Consider the following 18,725-nt stretch of genomic DNA (forward strand, 5'->3'; position numbering starts at 1 on the left):
TATTCTGAAGTGAGACTCGCAAGTGGTTTACAAAAAAAAAAAAAAAACAATGAATGTTTCCTTCTTTTTCACTGTGGCTTATCTCTGTTAAACTTTGTAATTACACGCAATTGTACACGAGCATTTTTTTATTTTTATAAAAATGTAATGTTATCAGTTCATTTCAGAATTATTGTCGCATGTACAGTACACAGTACAATGAAATTATTCTCTGCACATCTGACCAATATGAATGCAGGATGTCAGTGTTCTTGTCTAGCTGCCTGTATCTTCACTCTGTTGATTATGCGTAAGATTACTAAGTAATAAGTAGTGGTGACCGAAATAATCCAGTTTCCTTTCACATACAGTTTTGTGAAATAGACAGCAAACATTGTTCTGCTTGCAGTTTCACAACAGCAGAACTCACTAAACAGGGTGTTTTGGAGTTTTAAAAATTTTCTGACAAAGAGACATACATTTAGACAAAAGCTGTTCTTTAGCAAGACAATGAAGTTATTGTCTAAATTAGTTGATATGAAAAGCTATGTCTGTGATCTTAGTTGACACCACTTTGCCTGGTCCAAACCTTTGTTAAGAGGATACCATTGTCACCACTGTCAGCCCCAGATCTCTCTTGTTGCTTGATGGGAATTATAGTCCTTGCATCAGCACTGATTTTTGAGTTCTTCCTTGCCCATTTCAGCCACTCTTCTCGATACACCATATAGCCTCGTTTTTATTTTGGACCAACAGTAATATACATTCAAACTTTTGTGAAAATCAGTTAAGTTGTTTTTGTGTGTTTGAGTTTTATTTATTTTGTAGATGACTTTGGCCGAATGACAAGATGTTATTACTTGTAGAAGAAAACTCTTGCAGTTTAAATTGAAATTACAGTATGGCATTTCAGAATGGAAATTCTTATTAAAAGTTCAATTTCTTTTCAAAGATTTAGAGAGTATTTCTGGACTGAAACTGCTCAAAATTGTCTATTTCTTTAATCATATTAAAGTTTTTAAGAACAAGGAGCAGTTGGATTTGCCTCTATTCTCTTGAAAATGTTTTTTTTTTGTATGGAAACTGTTTGTTTGGTGGTTACTGATAATAAGTTTCTAGTACAAGGATATTATCTGTGGCCATAATAAGAAGGGTGAGTGGCCATCTCCTCAGATGTGAAAGAACATTTTTTTGGCCTTGTCCAATAAATAAGACAGTAAGTTTCTTGTTGCTTCAGAAATATATGGGTAAGTGGCCATGTTTAATTTTAAGATGTTGATATTTAATAACTTAATTAAACTTAATAAAAATAATGATTTTGCATCATTAAACTATTACATTTTTTTCCCAAGGATGCAAAAGATTTATTCTTTGTATGAATTATCTGAAACTAAACCATAGTTTTATTTTTGTATTACAAATTTCAGTTGTTTATAGCAGATTTATATTGGACTATGGCTGTTCATTTAGTTCATGAGTGAGCAGATTTCCTGACCATTGCAGTATTTTTTTTGGGGATTCTGAATAAGTGGAACACTGGCATGTCCGTTCAGTTTACTAACAAGCTAAAGATGTAACTTGTTTGATCCAGATGTTTTAGGTAATCTTGAGATTCATAATAAATTCTTCCTAAAATCAAAAAAGACTGTTTCTCAGTTTCTTAATAAGCTGAATGAAATTAAATATCAAATTCCTGATTCAAGTAAAGTAGGATTTCTTTAATAAAAACTCTTGAATCCATTTTCTTAAAGGAACCTATTAAGTAATACCAAAGCACTCTAAGTATTCATTCAGGGTAGCTTTCACTGATTAGTAATCAAGTATTGGAGAATGAAACTTTAAAACGTATATGTTAAATTATAGGCAAAAAAGAAGCCCAAATAGCTGCTGTTTTTAATATTAGCATTTTAATTGACTTAAAAAAAATCTTATTACTTCTTTGTTGTATGCAAAGTAAATCTACACCATAGGTCTTAAAATGAGCAGTTGTTTGTAGAGTTACAGTATATGCGTTGCCACTGCGTGTTGCCTAGGATGGCAGTTCTGTTTTTGAGAGTCCTTACAACAGTGTACTTGTACCATTTGCAGGGTGGAAGTTAAACTGGGGAAATGTGTTGGTGGCAACCTGTTGGCTCTTCTATAGGTTTTGCAGGAGAAAGATAACTTTATCTCTTCAAATAGCTAAAGAAACAATATCCTGCAAGGCACATAGTATTGCACTATGTACTAAAACATAAATACAGGCATAAAAGAAACAGAAGGTTCAGTGCTTTCCAGAAGTTTTCAGAATGATAAAAAAATCTAAAGCTTTCAAAACTGATGTGGTCAAAGGCTGGAGGAAATGTTTCTGAAAAAGAAAATATATGTCTACTCCATTTAATGCAAGTAACTTCTGGGTATCTATTCTGAAAATGCTTGGGGGGATGACTGCTTATAGCTTGGGCAGTTGAGGTTAGTACATCATCAACAACATGCTCTTTCCTTCAGTAGAATACATTACCAAGCCTGTTGATCCAGTCCAACAGACTTTTTGAAGGTCTGCTCTCTAGTTGTTGCCAGCACAATGAACAATAACAGTTGGGTGTGCAAAATACAGAGTAAATCACAAAAAATCATTGCACAAGCTGTGGCATCCCAACATCCTGAATCGGAGGGTTATCTAACAGTATGTTGTAAATATAAACTCTTTATTAGATTTAACTGATTCATGCAAATTCATACATAATACTTTATGTGTGTGTGAGTGGGCATAATGTGTTTATGATAGAGTTGTGGTGATTGCACAAAAATACAGTGAGCTAAAGTTATGTGAACAAACACACCTTATTTATGATCGATTTCAAGTAAGAATGACCGCGCTTCTTCAAGTTAAGAGAAAGGCTATAAAAACAGTTCACAGACATGGCTGAAAAAATTAGTACCCAGGCATTTTACTAAAGTAATGCACCATTCTTCCTATAAATATTGGAATTGAAAGATCTTTTGTTATCCATACATGCATTTCTTTGGTTTACAGTAGAACAAAACAAAATAGCAATGAAAGAACCCAATTATTACTTATCCTACAAACACATTCCAAAATGGCAGAGGCAGAATTATTGGAACCCTTTGGAAGTTACAAGAAATAATTGTCTTTTAGTGATCCTTGAAGCAGACTTATGCCTTGTACTCATTATCATAGGTGCCTTCAATTTTGTAATCTTTCATACATTTAAGGTACATGAAGAAAAGAAATTAATCAACTGTTTTGTGTCACACTGAATATGGGAAAAGAAGGAAAAGCAGAGAGAAATCTGAGGCGGCAAGACAGTAGCAGCTGAGTATGGTCAATGTAAAGACGACAAGACGATCTCCAAAGAGTTTGATGTTCCTGTGACCACTGTTGTCAATGTTATCAAGAACTTTAAAGATTGGGGAGGAATATAGCTGATGTCTATAGACATAGCCGCACAAGGAACATTGACCCAAGATTAAAGAGAAAGACTGAATAATGGAGAAAAAACCAAGAAACAACTACATCTATCAGAAAAGAATGATGAAACAATAAATTAGTTATGCTTATCGGATCAGAACATAGCATACACAGCAAGAATCTATAAATCCACTAGGCCTTTTGACAGTCGTACATGCTGATGGTGATAGTGTGAGGAATGTTTTCTTGGTGCACATTAGGCTTTAGAATTGTTACATCATTTGAATTGCAACAGCATGTATAAAAGTTATCGCTGATCCTATCATGGATAAAGACTACCCTTCCAACAGGTTAATGGGACTGGTTATAAAGCATTCATCCAGGACCATTGTAGTAACTAAAGTTTACTAGAAATGCCTGCACAGTCCCCAGATATCAGTCCAATTGAGCACATTTGCGATGAAGAGGAATGCCATATCTGTAAGATGAAAATGTGGCTAAAAAATCTGTAGGAAGTGCATGATACTTATGTTAGCATAGACGGAAATATGTAAGGAACCTTGAATTCATGCCTCAGGCTCTTCTGGAGGTGAAAGGGGGCTTACCAGGTCCTTGACAGGTTTAGCAAATAAAGTGCCCACAACTTCTGAGGTCTGAGGAGCTAGTACATGTACTTTTGTAGTAATATCTGTTAAAAAGTGCATTCTTTTTAATGACTTGTATGATATGTGACTTGATAATGCTCTTATTAAATGGGCCACTCCTAACCACTCCTTACTCCAGATAGGCACAATTTGTCTCTTTTTCATATAATTGTAACTATTCTATGACTTCAAAGAATTAAAGTAATCAGTTTAGAGTTAGTTTGCCTGTTTACTTTTGAACCTTGTAAAAACAGATCAATATTTATGCAAAAAGTTTTCCCAGCTGCTGACAAAAGTGAGTTCTTAGTTTGAAAAGAAAAAAAAGTATTTTATTCCCGATAAGCATAGAGTTTCTGTTTATTTTTGTTGATTACTTCTTTCTGTCTCTTACTACACATAGACAAGTAGTCTCAAACTTCTGGTTACATTTTAGGAAAAAATATTGTTTGTATTAGTACAAACCAGTTATGCATCATTTCTTTCATGTTGGTATCAACTGCAAATCAATCACATTTCACAATTGTACAGGGTGGTCCAGATCTAATTATGCAGATCCAGATAGTCTGGATGACTTGGATTTATGCGGGGATGATTCCAGTTCGGCGTGAAGACGATTCTTCATGTCATCAGTTCACACACTTCTCGATGGTCTGGGATTTTTTGGGTGATTTTCTATATAATAAACTTAAAAAGTTATAGTGTAATGAAAATTTCATAATTAGATCTGGATCACCCTATATATTAATTGTTTCTATAGATCTTCTCACATGTTATTAATGTCAGTCTGCATTGATCACAGTTTTCTGAACCTTTTTGATCATTTCTATGCACTCATGCACATGTCAGCTAGATAAATCGCACCAAGTGCATGAACTTGGTGTAAATTTGAGCTTTAACAGCTTCTGCCCGCAACACTTCTCTTTGTTTCTTTGATACAATATAATAGATATGCAACTCGATAGCAACTTGCACATTTGATAACAAAGGAAGTAGCCAATGTGTATAGAAGCACCAGAATATGGACAACTATGTTTTGAAGTTTTACAAAAATGGCACATAAACAAGAAAGTGTGGTAGTTTTGTTATATATTTGTAAAATTAAGTCATGAAATTGTACATAAATACAGCAGAAGTATTGCTTAGTGATAAATCCTCCTTGATACTGAATTGACAATGTACACAAAGTAAGCCATTAATATATAATTTATACATATAACCTGTCCAGTCATCAAAATTGAACAATTAATATACAAGGAATCTGGAAGTATGTTTTACAGTGTTTTTTTTTTTTTAATTGATCATAAAATATAACAATTTTTATATATATTCTAGAACAGTTTCTTTAACAGTTATGTATATACAGCAGTCTTTCTTCAGGTCATATTTATAGTTTCATGTTCTTTTTCTGGCTGAACAAAGCCCTGATGTCCAGCAATGCTTGGCGAATGTTCTGCCCAAATCGATAGGAATCCTGAAAAAAGTGGAATACAAATTAGCAAATTATTCTTGCTACAGTCTAAAGAGGTCAGTTGTCCCAGTTTGAACATGTGTATTGTTGTGTTTTTTTTTTTTTTTTGCTTTTTGAAAAACAAACTAACAGTTTCTTGCTAAACTGCAGGAGAAAAAAATTCATGCAGATAACAGGAAGACGCATAAACTCCAAACAGGCTCAACACACTGAATGTGATGAATGAACTGAAGTAAATGGTGGGAACTGTGCTGCACATGATGTCATATCTGAGAACTGAGAGTGCCCAATAGTACAAAATAGCAGGTACCTACCCAATCTAATTTTAAATCTTTCAGAATTGTTTGGATGAATTAATACATTGCGTATATGCAATAGTGTTTATGATAATATTGTGTTTTTGTTGTCTCATGTCATCACTGCTGATCTATTATTCTGTATCGCTGCTGACCTACTATACTGTGTACAGAGTCCTTTAAAAGTAATGCCGTAGGAAAGTCAAAACTGTTAATTTCACTTTAATTCCAGGAAAGGTAAATTTGAAATTGTATTTTTCACTCGTATGCAACTTATAATATACATAATGCACATTTTTCTGAATATATTTATTCCAAATATGGGTCATATACTGGAGTGTGTCCTGTCAGCTATGTGTTCCACAGTCTCACATTGCACTCACATTCAAACATAATCTTTTTAAGAAAACCTATGGATACATAGGGAGAGTGCACATGTTCCACAGAGACAGTGACAAAGTAATGGATCAAACATAGTCCCCTGATTCTCTGAGGCAGGAACATACCTATAGATCACAAGGGCATGCTCAAGCACACACCAGCATTGGCACATTTATTGTTGACTGTCAAGCTAACATGCATGTGTTTGGAATGTAGGAGAAAAAGTTCAGTATATAAATAAAAGTCCCATGCTGATCCAAAGAAACTGTCTTTCCATCCAGGACTGATTCCTGTCTCATTCTCCATTAAGCTTAGATAGGCTTCAGCTCCTCATTAAGCTATAATTGAAAAAATGGGTTTAGAAAGTGGAGAGATGGATTTACGTATAATTGTTTAATTAACAATTAAGTAAGTTAAAACACTGCCCATTTTCTCCATATTTTTAATAATTGTGTGATTCCTCTTTTAAAGGACTCTGAAGGGCAAAATAAACCAAATGAAGAGAGAAATATGCATGCTGGAGTGCATTTATTGGCGAAGATCTTCATTTACCATAACATAGGGACTTCTAAATGGAAATAATAAACACTGAATAATAATTATTCATTCATTCATTTCCTGAGCCTGCTTTTTGGATTATAGTGCAATACGGGAGTCTGATTCTATCTTATCTCATTTAGAGAGACCAAATTCTGCTTTAGCTGTCATAAGAATACCATATCTTAGGGCCATAGGACAATATACCCTTGGTAACACTGAGACCAAATCAACATACAGGACATTGGGATACAGTTCAGGTTATATCAGGCAGAACTGCAACCTGTTACATCAATATGCATACCATCTATTCATATATATTTATTTATTTTGCTATTTGGCCTAAAGAGTACACTCAATACAATTAAGTGGTCAAGATGATAATAGCATCTCAGAGGAGGCGTCCATAACCCCACAGATTATGCCTAAGGTAGGGCACTAGAAATAGTTATTGGACCATCAGAAGGATCATAGGAAATGTAAATGGACCTCATGAGATATAGGAAAATATGCTTACTGTTTCTGGACTGGAAAGTTTGCTGGAAATGTGGAAGGTCATCCGATTTTCTCCTGAGATTATGTATGATACCCCATATCCATCATCTGCTACCTGACAAAATACAAAGGTTAAAGTCTTCTTTACTGCACCGTCAAATGATTGCCCCTTCATGTCTTGCTCCTCAGCTCATCCTGGAATTTTGAATGCACCATCACTGGATAGCAGATATTCTCAGATATTCTCCACATGCATTCAAATAGTATATTCAATACTGATTTTTTTTTTTGCTTTATAAATAAACAAGAACTTACTGGCCCAAATCCCCCACCAGCACTGATGCAGTCAGGATGCTTTTCCAAATCAATCATGCAGAGCTGTTGCTGGGGTGTCTGACTGGTGGACAACCTCCAGGGCTCTGACAACACCTGCAAGGTTATCAGTACAAAAGAGACTTAAAGGACCAAATGGCAGATCAGCAGTATGATTGTATATAACTAAATACTTGAGCAACAGTAAAGGAAGCTTCATCTAAGGCTGTGATGTGAACCCTTTTATATGCATTATAATTTGTCACAAATTTGTCACTAACAAGAGCGACTTGAACAGAGAAAACAATATCGAGAAAACCTCACTTTTTTAGAAACAGCACAGCCTAGAATTGTATGACTCGTTTCAGAATTTTGTCTGAGTGTTAGAATCTTCTCCTATTTGTTTGGGCATTCCTCCCACTTTCCAAAAATGTTATTGTTAGTTTAATTAGTACAGTAGCTGCGCAGGAGTGAGTGTGGGTGTAAACATGAATATCATGGTTTGGTTTTATCTTGGGCCTAGTTTTGGATATGCTCTGGCCATCTTTTGTGAACTGGATGTAGTAAATTCAATGATTACTGGATTTTTTTTTTTTGAAGAAGAAGAAGAAGAAAATGTGTTTCTACTCTATAGGTATGTTATACATTTTGTTAATGGATTTACAGAATTTATTGTATGAAAAGATCATTAAAATTTCACCTAGAAGAAACTTTGTAACCTTTCAAATAATTACTATTTCCGTAAAACAATCTCCTAAAATAGTTATTTTTCCACAGACTTTAAAAGTTGTTGCACTGAAAATATATTTTATACAGTACATTGTAATATACTCTCCATCCTCCTACAGAACATCATGTATGTGTCAATCTTCCAAACTGAGTGCAGAAAAATCTTTAAGCTTTATGCTTAAAATATAAAACAGGTCACTGAGATATGAATGCTTGTAAGTGCAACATATGCAGTCACTACTATATATTTCATCTTTAACTCTAGACTCATTTTAAAATCTAGTCCTGCCCAGATAAAGCACCTGCCCTTGAAAGTGAAACTCTTTAACTTTAATGTGTGAGTTTAATTCACATACCTGTTTGAGGAATGGAGGGTCCATTCCCAGATATTTAGAGACGACATACAGACAGAAAAGGTGGCGGTCAATGCCCGCACCTGTCATTGCCAAACGGCACATATGTTGATGTTTCTCTGCTGCTTTGCGGAAAAGTTCAAGCTTCTCTTCATTCTGTAAATAAATAAATAAATTAAAGAAGATATTGTTTACTGCAAGAGCTACTTTTTTTTTCAGGACCCTTGGTTAGTCCTTTAAGATCATAAGATATTTGACAGGTGAGAAGTAACCATTCAGGCCATGAGTGTTTTGGTTATCCTGCTTTCAGTATTAAACAAACTTAATCAAGTTCAGGGTACACACTCACCCACATTGAACCCATTTATAGTCGCCAATTAATGAAACACACATCTTTGAAGTGTTAGTGAAAAATCTCAGTACTTGAGGACTTGTATGGACCCAGAGTGAACATGCAAAATCCATAAAGACGGGGAACAAAATCAGGACTTTCTGTCTGTTAGGCAACAGGCTTACTTCTGTGCCACTTTGCTGTTCATACACAACGTGTAATTTTGGTCTTCAGAAATTTTCAGATGTTTTACTAGACAATAATGGTTAACTTAATTTAATCATTATTTTGTGTTTAATAATTAGTTGAATCAATTTGCTTCTTGGCACATGGTCTCTGGTACAGTTTCCTGCTGCTGTCACTCTCTGTGTGATACTTACTCTTTGTCTCTTTGCCTGGGTGGATTTTCTTGAAGTATTTCAGCTTATTCCTGATGTTGGAACAGGTGACTCTTAACTGTCTTGGTGTGGGTGCTTGTGTGTGTGTGTGTGTGTATGCATACCTATGGACTAACATCCCATGCAGGGTTGATTTCTAGATTAAAACCAATGGTGTTGGGAGAGGTTTAATATAAAATTAAATAAAACTGGGTTCTGGAATTGAATCAACAATGAATGAATGAAAATATTAATATTCAAACGATTTTTTCCAGTTAAAGCAATCTTTTTATCTTTTGGACAAAACAATCAGTATTGTTGGTATTTTGCAGTGCATACATTTGTTAGTATTTTATTGACAATAACATTTTTTACAAAATGTAGGACGTTGCACTAAGTTCCCCATGGGATGGCGCTTCCAGTCTTGATTAATTCTCACCCTTATATGTGGTGTTATACTGTCACATGAACAATTTCTCTAACATCTTATGAGATAAGACCTCTTAGTACCACTGAGCCACACTAGATAAAAAGTGAAATGAAAAAACAAGTCCTCACACTTTTGCTTGCATCTTCCATGGCATAAACAAATTTTGTTGATTGAAGTGTGCAGGAGCGAATAGTTTCGGTTCGGCCTTCCCGGAATATCCGAGTCATCGAGGCTTCATATGTAAGGCAAAACTGCCCCTTGTCCTTAACAAGAAAAGAGACAAATTCATATTTTAAAAATGATGCATCTTCTTTCCTCTCATCAGCCATTCATGTTTAAATGCGAGGATGGTCTAAACAAATTTCTATATGTATATTTAAGGAATAATGAATATGATCTTTCTTCAGCCTATTTTGTGTTTATTTGAAAAGTCTCACTTGCTTAAACATGTGCTCATGGGGGTCCATGTAGCCTTACCATCTATCGCAAAACTGTATGGAAAGAGTTGTGTTCAGAATTGTTATCCTGTTAGGAGACTGAGGGTGAAAGGTTTTTGCTATGGATTGTTTCTGGGATTGAAATATTGATCCAGCACTTTGGACTAGATACCGAAAAATAAAACAATTGTCTCATCATTCTTCTCATTGGGAGAAGTTTAGAATTACCACTTCAGCAGTGGAAGTCATGTCCACTGGTTCTGGTATTCAGACAGAATGGTTTTTGTAGACGTTGTGCCACATAGTCAAAATGATAACTCAGAACTTTTTAAACTCTTAAAAAATTTGCAGAAGAATTTAAGAAGCATTCACCCAAAAGGGTTTCTGAAATTCTTTATCAATATGATACAAGACCACAAGATTAAAAAATCAGGAATGGTCTCCCCTAGACTTTCTCGTATACTCAGATATGGAGATGGATATTTGAAGAGTAAACCACAAGACAATTATTATGTTTTTATACTATGTACATTAAAGAACCATCAACGACAACTCAAATTAATAATATATTGAACGATTATTATAAAAGTAAAGAATGAAATAAATCAGACTCTGCAGCTACATGAATGAAAGGTAAAGTACTACTTCCAGATATTGAAAATAGCTCAAATGTTGATAGAAATCTGTTTTGTACCTAACACTTGTATGCAAAATTTGGTTGACCTAAGTGAAAGCGTACTCAAGTTATTGTGTTTACATATACATACACACGCACAGACAGACACACAGACATAATTCCAAAAATGCTATTTAAGGACTCAGGGAGGTCTAAAACGTCGAGATTCTTCAAAATCACGAAATGGAATTTTTGGAGGGTTCCAATACTTTCTCTAAAGTCAGGGAGGTCTAAAACATTCAAGATTAATCAAAATCTCAACATTGAATCTTTGGACGATTACAGTACTTTCCCTATACTTTGTATATGAGAAAGTAAGAAAGGAAGCGATCTGAAAACATGGATGGACTCTTCTTTCCCATTCACCCTAAAATCCAGATCTTCCTGCCTAAGATTTCTACCACTCTGGAGCTCAAACAGATGTCAGGCGTGGGTTTGGGAGTGAAGACAAAAATGAAGGAGTGAACAAGAGGCTGCAAATGGAGGCTTCAGAGTGGTGCAAGAAGGGGGCAAAATACTCTTGTTTTCTGGCTGGTGTAAACATTATATAGGAAAATGAGGTGAGCAGCATAATCATCTGGTTAACCTGTGAATAGGTTCAAACAATTCTACAATCATTTACTAGGAATTAAAATATGTGTTACATAACTTTATGGGCAACTCTTGCGTAACTAACGTATCAGTTATCCAAAACAAAATAAGAATGCAAAATGATTATAACATGTAATTTAAATATAATTTAATTCTTTGTTTGACAAGAAAGTAGTGTATACAGTCTGTATGTAACAGACTCCATGGAGACAGTTTTTTTATATAAGTTTTACTACTTGTGATATTTTTCAACTCCATACCTCTAATGACAAAGCAAAGTATACTTTGAAACAGGTAAAATGTTTAGGAGACGCTGCACAGCTTAGTGGTGGTGCTGCCTCATACTGTATCTTCAGAAATCTGGTTACAGTCCCCCCAAGGGCCCTATTCTGAATTAGCTTTTTTCCAGGAAATCTGGTTTTCTCCTACATTTAATAGACACATAGGATGTCAAGAGTAAATTGTCCTGATATGGAATGGAGACACGACTTTCAGGTTGACTGAATCCAATGCATGAGGCAATTGTGACATTGAATTGTGAGGTAGAGTAGCTTACCCTAAAGTGAGCAAGCTGTAGAGCAAGTTGAATGAAAGCATCTGGACTCGTTCTGCACATTTTTATGGATCCTTTTCCAAAGTCTTCAAACAGATATCCATAAAAGTCGACATCTTCAGCTAATGCTTTAGCCACATTACAGGAACTTTCAATAACATCTTTGCACTTTAAAAGAATAACATAATAGAAGTTAACTGCAGTTAAAACATTTCTTTCACATAGTGAAACTGAGTTATTGTGAAAAGCAGCATGTTAAGGATTGTTGTATTAAGTCTGTTGTGAGGAGTTAGTTATTCATTAATGTGCTCATCATTCTGATATTTGATGCACTGACTCTTCAAAACAGCTTTTCTAAAATGGTATTTGATCTTAACATCTAGTTATATATTTCTTTGTAGATTTTTGTGCAAGAAATTATTACAGTCATCAAAATTTTATATATCAAGTGTATAAAATCTGTAACATTTTCACAAATGTTCCTTTAGCTAGCACTGCTGGCTAATGTGCTAATTATTTTCTGCAGTAGGGTTATGAATTGTAAAGTTTTAGCATAAGGAAGTAACCAGTGTGAACCTGCAACATTGGTGGGATGGTCAATTGGTGTGTCTGGAAAATTGTAAGTGGGTTTAAACGGGTAACGAGTGAACCTGCTATAATGAGCCATATGATAATATCACCAATCCTCACTTAAAGAAGAATAAGGACAGTCCCGTTGTCTACAGAGTGTTCTGTTAAGTTAGCAAACTAAGCCATTCATTTTTCTATTCAGTCAGGAAAACACAAATCTTCATGTGTTATTGCAGTTAACCCGAGAAACTCTGGCTTGCTGCAGTAGTGAAACAAGAAGATACAGGTTACTAAAATGGATAAATAGGTGGATTTGTATTTTACGTAGCATAAGATGTCTGTCCAGGAGCACTTCACAGACCAGCAAATGCAAACCAGTAGGAAAATGAAATATGAATGTAGTATATGAAAAAAACCTCAAGCCAAAAGATGAAGATGAGGGAAACAAAACAGCAATGACAACATGGCACATTTATGCATAAAGTTTAAAGAGGGCCTCATAACAAACTTCCTGTCAGTGTAGTTGAAATTTGCTATTCACCATATTCACCATTCTGTGCAATATTTTGCCTGAAATGAATTTGACTTTACCTCTTGTGTAATATCCCATTGCAGTTTGAAAGGTGGTGGGATACTCTTGTTCACTTCTCCTTTACAGTGCCCATCCTCAGTATAGCCTAGCTGGAAAATGTCTTCTGCCAGAACAAACTGAAATATAAGCATGAAAAATGCAATTTTTTGGCACCTTTCACACTGACACAGGGAAGATCATGCAAGAACGTTTTACATTCAGAGAGAGAAAGGCATTGAGGAAAAGGCCTGGACTGAGGGTGATTGGTGCGGGAGCACTGGGTTGTGCGTACACTTGTAAATATGAAAATGTATAATAAAGGTATGTTGGTGCTTGAACCATCTGTGTCTGCCTGTCTGTGTCCGGGCTACCTTCGACATTATATATTAGAAATGGGTAGAAATTATTTTTTTCTCTTGGGCTCTGGTTTTCCTCCCACATCCCAAAGACGTTCATCTCGGAGAGAGTAGTGTTCTGTGCTTTTGTAAGTGCATGTAAGTGTATCTTGGGAAACCAGCAGCCCATCCATGTTTCATACTTTTATGCCTCTGTGACCCTGATATGCATTAAGCTGTTTAGAATATGAATGTATGGATGAGTGTTTGCTGTATAATTATGTACGTTACCTAAAAACTGAGCTGTGAGCTATGAGAAAAGATCGAAGGAGTTGAATTTCTTTATGTGAAGCAAAGAGATTAGGTAGAGACATGAAAGAAGAGTTCCAGATTCTAAAGAGAATTGGTACAATGGGTGGCAGTTGTTATTTTAAAACGAGTCACTTAGAAAATGCCCCTGTCTATTCATTTTCTAGAGCTGCTTATGCAAAGTCAACATCGTGTGCAAAGCAGAACCTTTTCAATAAATACAAATACAGTTTAAATGAAAAGTCTAAAGCATTCCTCATTTGAAATGAAAACACCCTTCTTCAAAGCATAGATTGGAAAAGATATGTGGGAGACTGATGGTATCATCTCCACCTGAGCCCTATACTCTCTCATCCCCCTTACCAATACACCCCATTTAATGCATCTGAGAATCTCTGCAAGTGTCATGACCTGGCATTATATTTGTAGTCTGAGGTGTACAGAGTAAATAGAAAAGGAGACAGGACTGCTCCTTGTGGTTGAGTTAAAATTGACTGTTTGGGTGTGTGAGTGGCCGCTGCAATGGAGTGGTGTCAAGCCAAGGTCTCCTGGGCCCAGTGTTGCTAACACCCCAGAATTAGATGAAGTCATTTAAAAAATTCTGTGTTAAGTAATATTAGCATATTTTTTAATTATTCTTAATATTTACTTGACCATGACCTGCTTTCTTATAGAGTATATGATTATATTGACATAACTATTTTACGAACAGTAACATGGCCCACTGCCCTAGACCTTATAGAATACATAATGATCCCACAGGACTTCTAATAAGTGTAAACTATACAATGTATCCCTGCAAAAAAAGAAAAGTGCCACCTATTCACATACACGTAAAGTTTTGTGATGATGGAGAAAATTATGTTATACCTCCCATAGATGTCCAACTGTCGGTGCATCTGACCACGAATGCTCTGCGTTGATCCCCAACTTTCCATTTGTATAGACAATAAGGTTAAATGACTTATCAAACCACCTAGACAGAGAAAGTAAAAAAGTCACAACTGAAATGTAAAAACGCAGTAAAGAAATGACTAATAAGGTCATGTTTTTCACCTTGGATTGCAATGTTGTAACCAGATATTCTCCTTACTGGGAGAAGATGCAGAGACTGAGCAAAAGGAGCTTCTACTCAACAGGGCACAGTGATTTGATCTGACCTGTCAAATTCATTGTCTGTGTACATTTTCATCGTAGGCTGCTATTTACAAGCTTAATGCTGTGACTGCAGAAATGAATGTGGTGAGCTCAAGTTTGAAATGGTGGTAAAAAAAAAAAATCTCTGCTGCCTATTGCTTGATCCTAATTCTGGTGAATGTGCACAAGCAGTCAGTGTCAATTTCAGAGTAAGCCAGGTGAATCTTTGTTAAGTGAGAGGATGTTTGAATGTGTTAAAGAGCCCCCAACCCCCCCCCAATTTGGTCTTGTATCCTCTGCAGCTTAGGTAGGCCCCAGATCTCAAAGATTTTGAGTTAAATATGCAGGTTAATGCCATATTTTTACACATTCTGGGCAAGCATACAGATACAGTACTTACAGTCAGGGGCATAATTACCTGTCATAGCATTTCCCATGTAATAACGATTTAGCATATAGGTTCATTGACCTCGGTTTCTGCCGGTCATATCCGTGAGCCTCATCATCTAGAGTCATGAATATTGCAGCTTTTTCAATTGCATCGAGGGAAGCTTTATTGACACCTTGGCTGAAGAATTGGGCCCGAGCTCTGGCCCAAGGAATTCTGGAAGCAATGGATCACATAGCACTTATCAGTTCATCAAAATATTTTATGGAACACCTTTAGCACTCATTATTACAAAACAAATGGAAGGACAATAAAATACTCAACATAAGCACAGTTACTTTTTTTTCTAACGTGTTTGCCCACTTTAGAAATTTGGTGGTGTGGAGAGTAGACTGATTCTAGGTTGAGCTTGGAAAAACACAAGTGAAAAAAGCAGTATGGTAGCACAGTGATTAGCACTGCTGCCTAACTGATTTGAGCTGAAGTTCTAGCCTGTCCACTGTATGCATCTGTGGAGCTTGCATGTCATCCCCAAAATCCATATGTGTGGATTTTTTTTCCAGGTATCCCATCTTACCTGGGACTGGTTCCTGCTTTGCACATGATGCTTCTGGGAAACGTTTAGAACATAGGCTACATGATGAATCAGTATGAAAGAGTTTTTTATTTTATACATCTCATTTTTCTAGTTCTCCTTAAAAGGAAAGAAGGCTATAAACCATTAAAAATGAAATTCCCAAAACTAAACTGTCAAGGTATCAATAATTGAACATTCATCTTCTTCTCATCTGTGCTGAGCAGACTGCCAGTGACAGGAACACCACTTTTTACACAGGGCGTGTCTACAGTATGTACAGTGTTACATTTATGCCACACATAATGCTTAGTGTTCAACCTAAAATGTTCCACTTTTGTCTCATCAGACCGACATTCTGTGACATCTTTGCAGTATCTTATGGGTAAGTTTTTTTCAAATTGTTTATGAGCAAGGTCATTTTTTTTCCATCCAGGGTTCTCTTTCACAGAGGCCCTTTTTATGGAGTGTCTTGGAGGTTGTTAAGCCTTAAACATCCTCTTCAAACTAATGTAGTCCAAGTGAGAATTGGCATCACACTAGCCTCTCTTGTTCAGCGTCCACGTTTGAAGGGGCGACCTGACCTAGGAAGTGTGGCTGTTGTTTCATATTTTTTCTTCTTACGCATGTAGATGGTACTGAGCTCTGAGGTATGTTCAAGGCCTTTGAGACGGGATTGTACTCTTTTCCATGTCTCTGTTTCTCTAGAATTATATCCCTGACTTGTTTTGAACAGTGTTTTGTCTACCTTTTAGTTAGCCTGTGGAAAACCTGTAAAGTAACAATGGACCTCAGTGAGAGGGGGTACTTATCCTCATTGATTAATTGTGAAAATATGGAGACCATCAAGAAGTTGAATGGATTGGTAAGGTAATACATAGCACTTGATCGAAGTCTTATGTTTGAAAAGAACAGCAGTACTTTTTAAACCTCATATTTTTGATTTTTCCTTTTTAGCAAATTGTTGAAAGGTTTCCAATATGTTTCTTTTAATATGGCATTATGTACACTCTTCTGGAAAAATTCTTATTTTAATATGTTGTAAGTTTAGAAAATTTGACAATAAAACATGAAAATAGTTAAGTGTTTTTTGAAGGATATGTACTGTCCATACAGAGAGACAGATACAGATAGATAGATTCTAAAATACATTTTCACAGTCATAATAGACGTTTTTAATTGTAGACTACCAGGCGGTAGTAGTAGCAGTAGCACAATTTAACAATGACATCTGAGAAAAAGAAAACAAAGCTCCTTATCACTCAGATCCCAGAGAAAATAAATCTCTGCATGTCCATGGTCATAAGGAAAAACACAATGTCTTCCTAATTGCCCTGCTCCCACTGTGGCCAATAGGGGGCACACCTGAGCCCCAAACCCCAGACACAACTACATAAGAATAGTCCCAGGTTCAACCAAAGGTTATTCCATCCGATCCAATCCTTTTCTTTTTTCCTCCACTCTTCCCAGGTGAGGGTTGTCCAGCTCTTCTCCAAACTCTGACTCCCTAGGCCAAGTGAAGGGCTTTCTTTTAACACCCGGCCTGGGAGTGCTTCTGGTGTTCAATCACTCGCTTCCAGAAAGCACTTCCAGGCAAGTCAGGATCATGATTGTAAAGCAGGTCATACGTTAGACTTAGTAATTACTAAAGGACTAAAAGTTGATATAAAGCAGGTCATTGATATCGGTCTATCAGACCATTTTCTTTTACTTTTTAGTATAGAAATAATGATAGAAAACACTCATGGGAAGCATATTGTTAAAAAAATGCTTCTTTGACTCATCAGCAGCTTTAAAATTTACAAATATTTTAAGCAATCAGTCCGTTTATAGTGCCAACTATAATAGCGAGGATAATGTAAATAATAAGGTGGAAAGATTTAATACTAAAGTGAGAGCTGCTGTTGACATACAGTAGTTGCCCCTGAAAAGACAGTTAAAAAATCTTCTAGCATTGTTATACCATGGAAGAACCAAAGAGTGTCTGATTTAAAGAGAACATGCCGTAGAGCTGAGTGTAAATGGAGGAAGACTAAACTAACTATCCACTATGAAATATTAAAAGTTAAAATAACAGAATACAATAACACTGTCCGTCTTGAGAGGCGCTGCTATTTCTCTAAGATTATAAATAACAATGCTAGTAATCCCAGAGTCTTATTCTCTACAATTGATCATCTGCTAAATCCAGGTAATTCAAAGGAATGCCTCCTAAGTACTTCCAGTAAAACCTGTGAGGCTATCGCTGTATTTTTCAATCAAAAAAATGATATTAGAAATAACCTAGTATATCTCCCCAACACTAAGGATCCTCCTAAACCTAAGTACTCCATTATAAACAAATTAAACTCTTTTTCTAGGGTAGATTTACCTGATTTACATAAAATAATTCTCAACTGAAACCCTCCACCTGCGTCCTTGACCCAATACCAACAAATTTTTCAAAGAAGTATCGGGCGTGCTAATTGATAATATTCTGGACATAGTAAATTGTCATTAGATACGGGGGTCTTCCCAGACTGTCTTAAGAATGCTGTAGTTAAACCCCTACTCAAGAAAAATAATCTTGACCCCTCTGCTTTGAAAATTTTAGACCCATCTCTAACCTGCCTTTCTTAAGTAAAATTCTAGAGAAGGCAGTCATTATGCAGTTAAATGACCACCTCAATAAACATGCTATTCTTGATAAATTTCAGTCGGTTTTAGAACAAATCACAGCACAGAAACTGCACTCGTTAAAGTAGTAAATGACTTGCGGGTAAATGCAGACAGAGGCCATTTATCTGTTCTCATCCTCTTAGATCTGAGTGCTGCATTTGACACCATTGATCATAATATTC

General features: G+C 35.8%; 1 protein-coding gene across 1 annotated transcript in view; it reads right to left on the bottom strand.

Annotated features, from left to right (window-relative positions):
- Positions 1 to 5,104: 5,104 nt before the first annotated feature.
- The window catches only part of cpt1b (carnitine palmitoyltransferase 1B (muscle)), a 54,334-nt gene continuing 40,713 nt past the window's right edge, over positions 5,105 to 18,725 (bottom strand). Inside the window, exons 11-19 of the mRNA XM_039761507.1 lie at positions 15,342 to 15,527; positions 14,657 to 14,762; positions 13,163 to 13,279; positions 12,005 to 12,169; positions 9,873 to 10,007; positions 8,610 to 8,762; positions 7,528 to 7,641; positions 7,235 to 7,327; positions 5,105 to 5,506 (exon numbers count right to left, since the gene is read on the bottom strand). Of these exons, the coding sequence (XP_039617441.1) occupies positions 5,420 to 5,506; positions 7,235 to 7,327; positions 7,528 to 7,641; positions 8,610 to 8,762; positions 9,873 to 10,007; positions 12,005 to 12,169; positions 13,163 to 13,279; positions 14,657 to 14,762; positions 15,342 to 15,527 (1,156 nt within the window). The 3' untranslated portion in view covers positions 5,105 to 5,419. The remainder of the gene's footprint in view (positions 5,507 to 7,234; positions 7,328 to 7,527; positions 7,642 to 8,609; positions 8,763 to 9,872; positions 10,008 to 12,004; positions 12,170 to 13,162; positions 13,280 to 14,656; positions 14,763 to 15,341; positions 15,528 to 18,725) is intronic.

Source organism: Polypterus senegalus, chromosome 8, assembly GCF_016835505.1.
Source record: "Polypterus senegalus isolate Bchr_013 chromosome 8, ASM1683550v1, whole genome shotgun sequence".
Classification (NCBI taxonomy): domain Eukaryota; kingdom Metazoa; phylum Chordata; class Cladistia; order Polypteriformes; family Polypteridae; genus Polypterus; species Polypterus senegalus.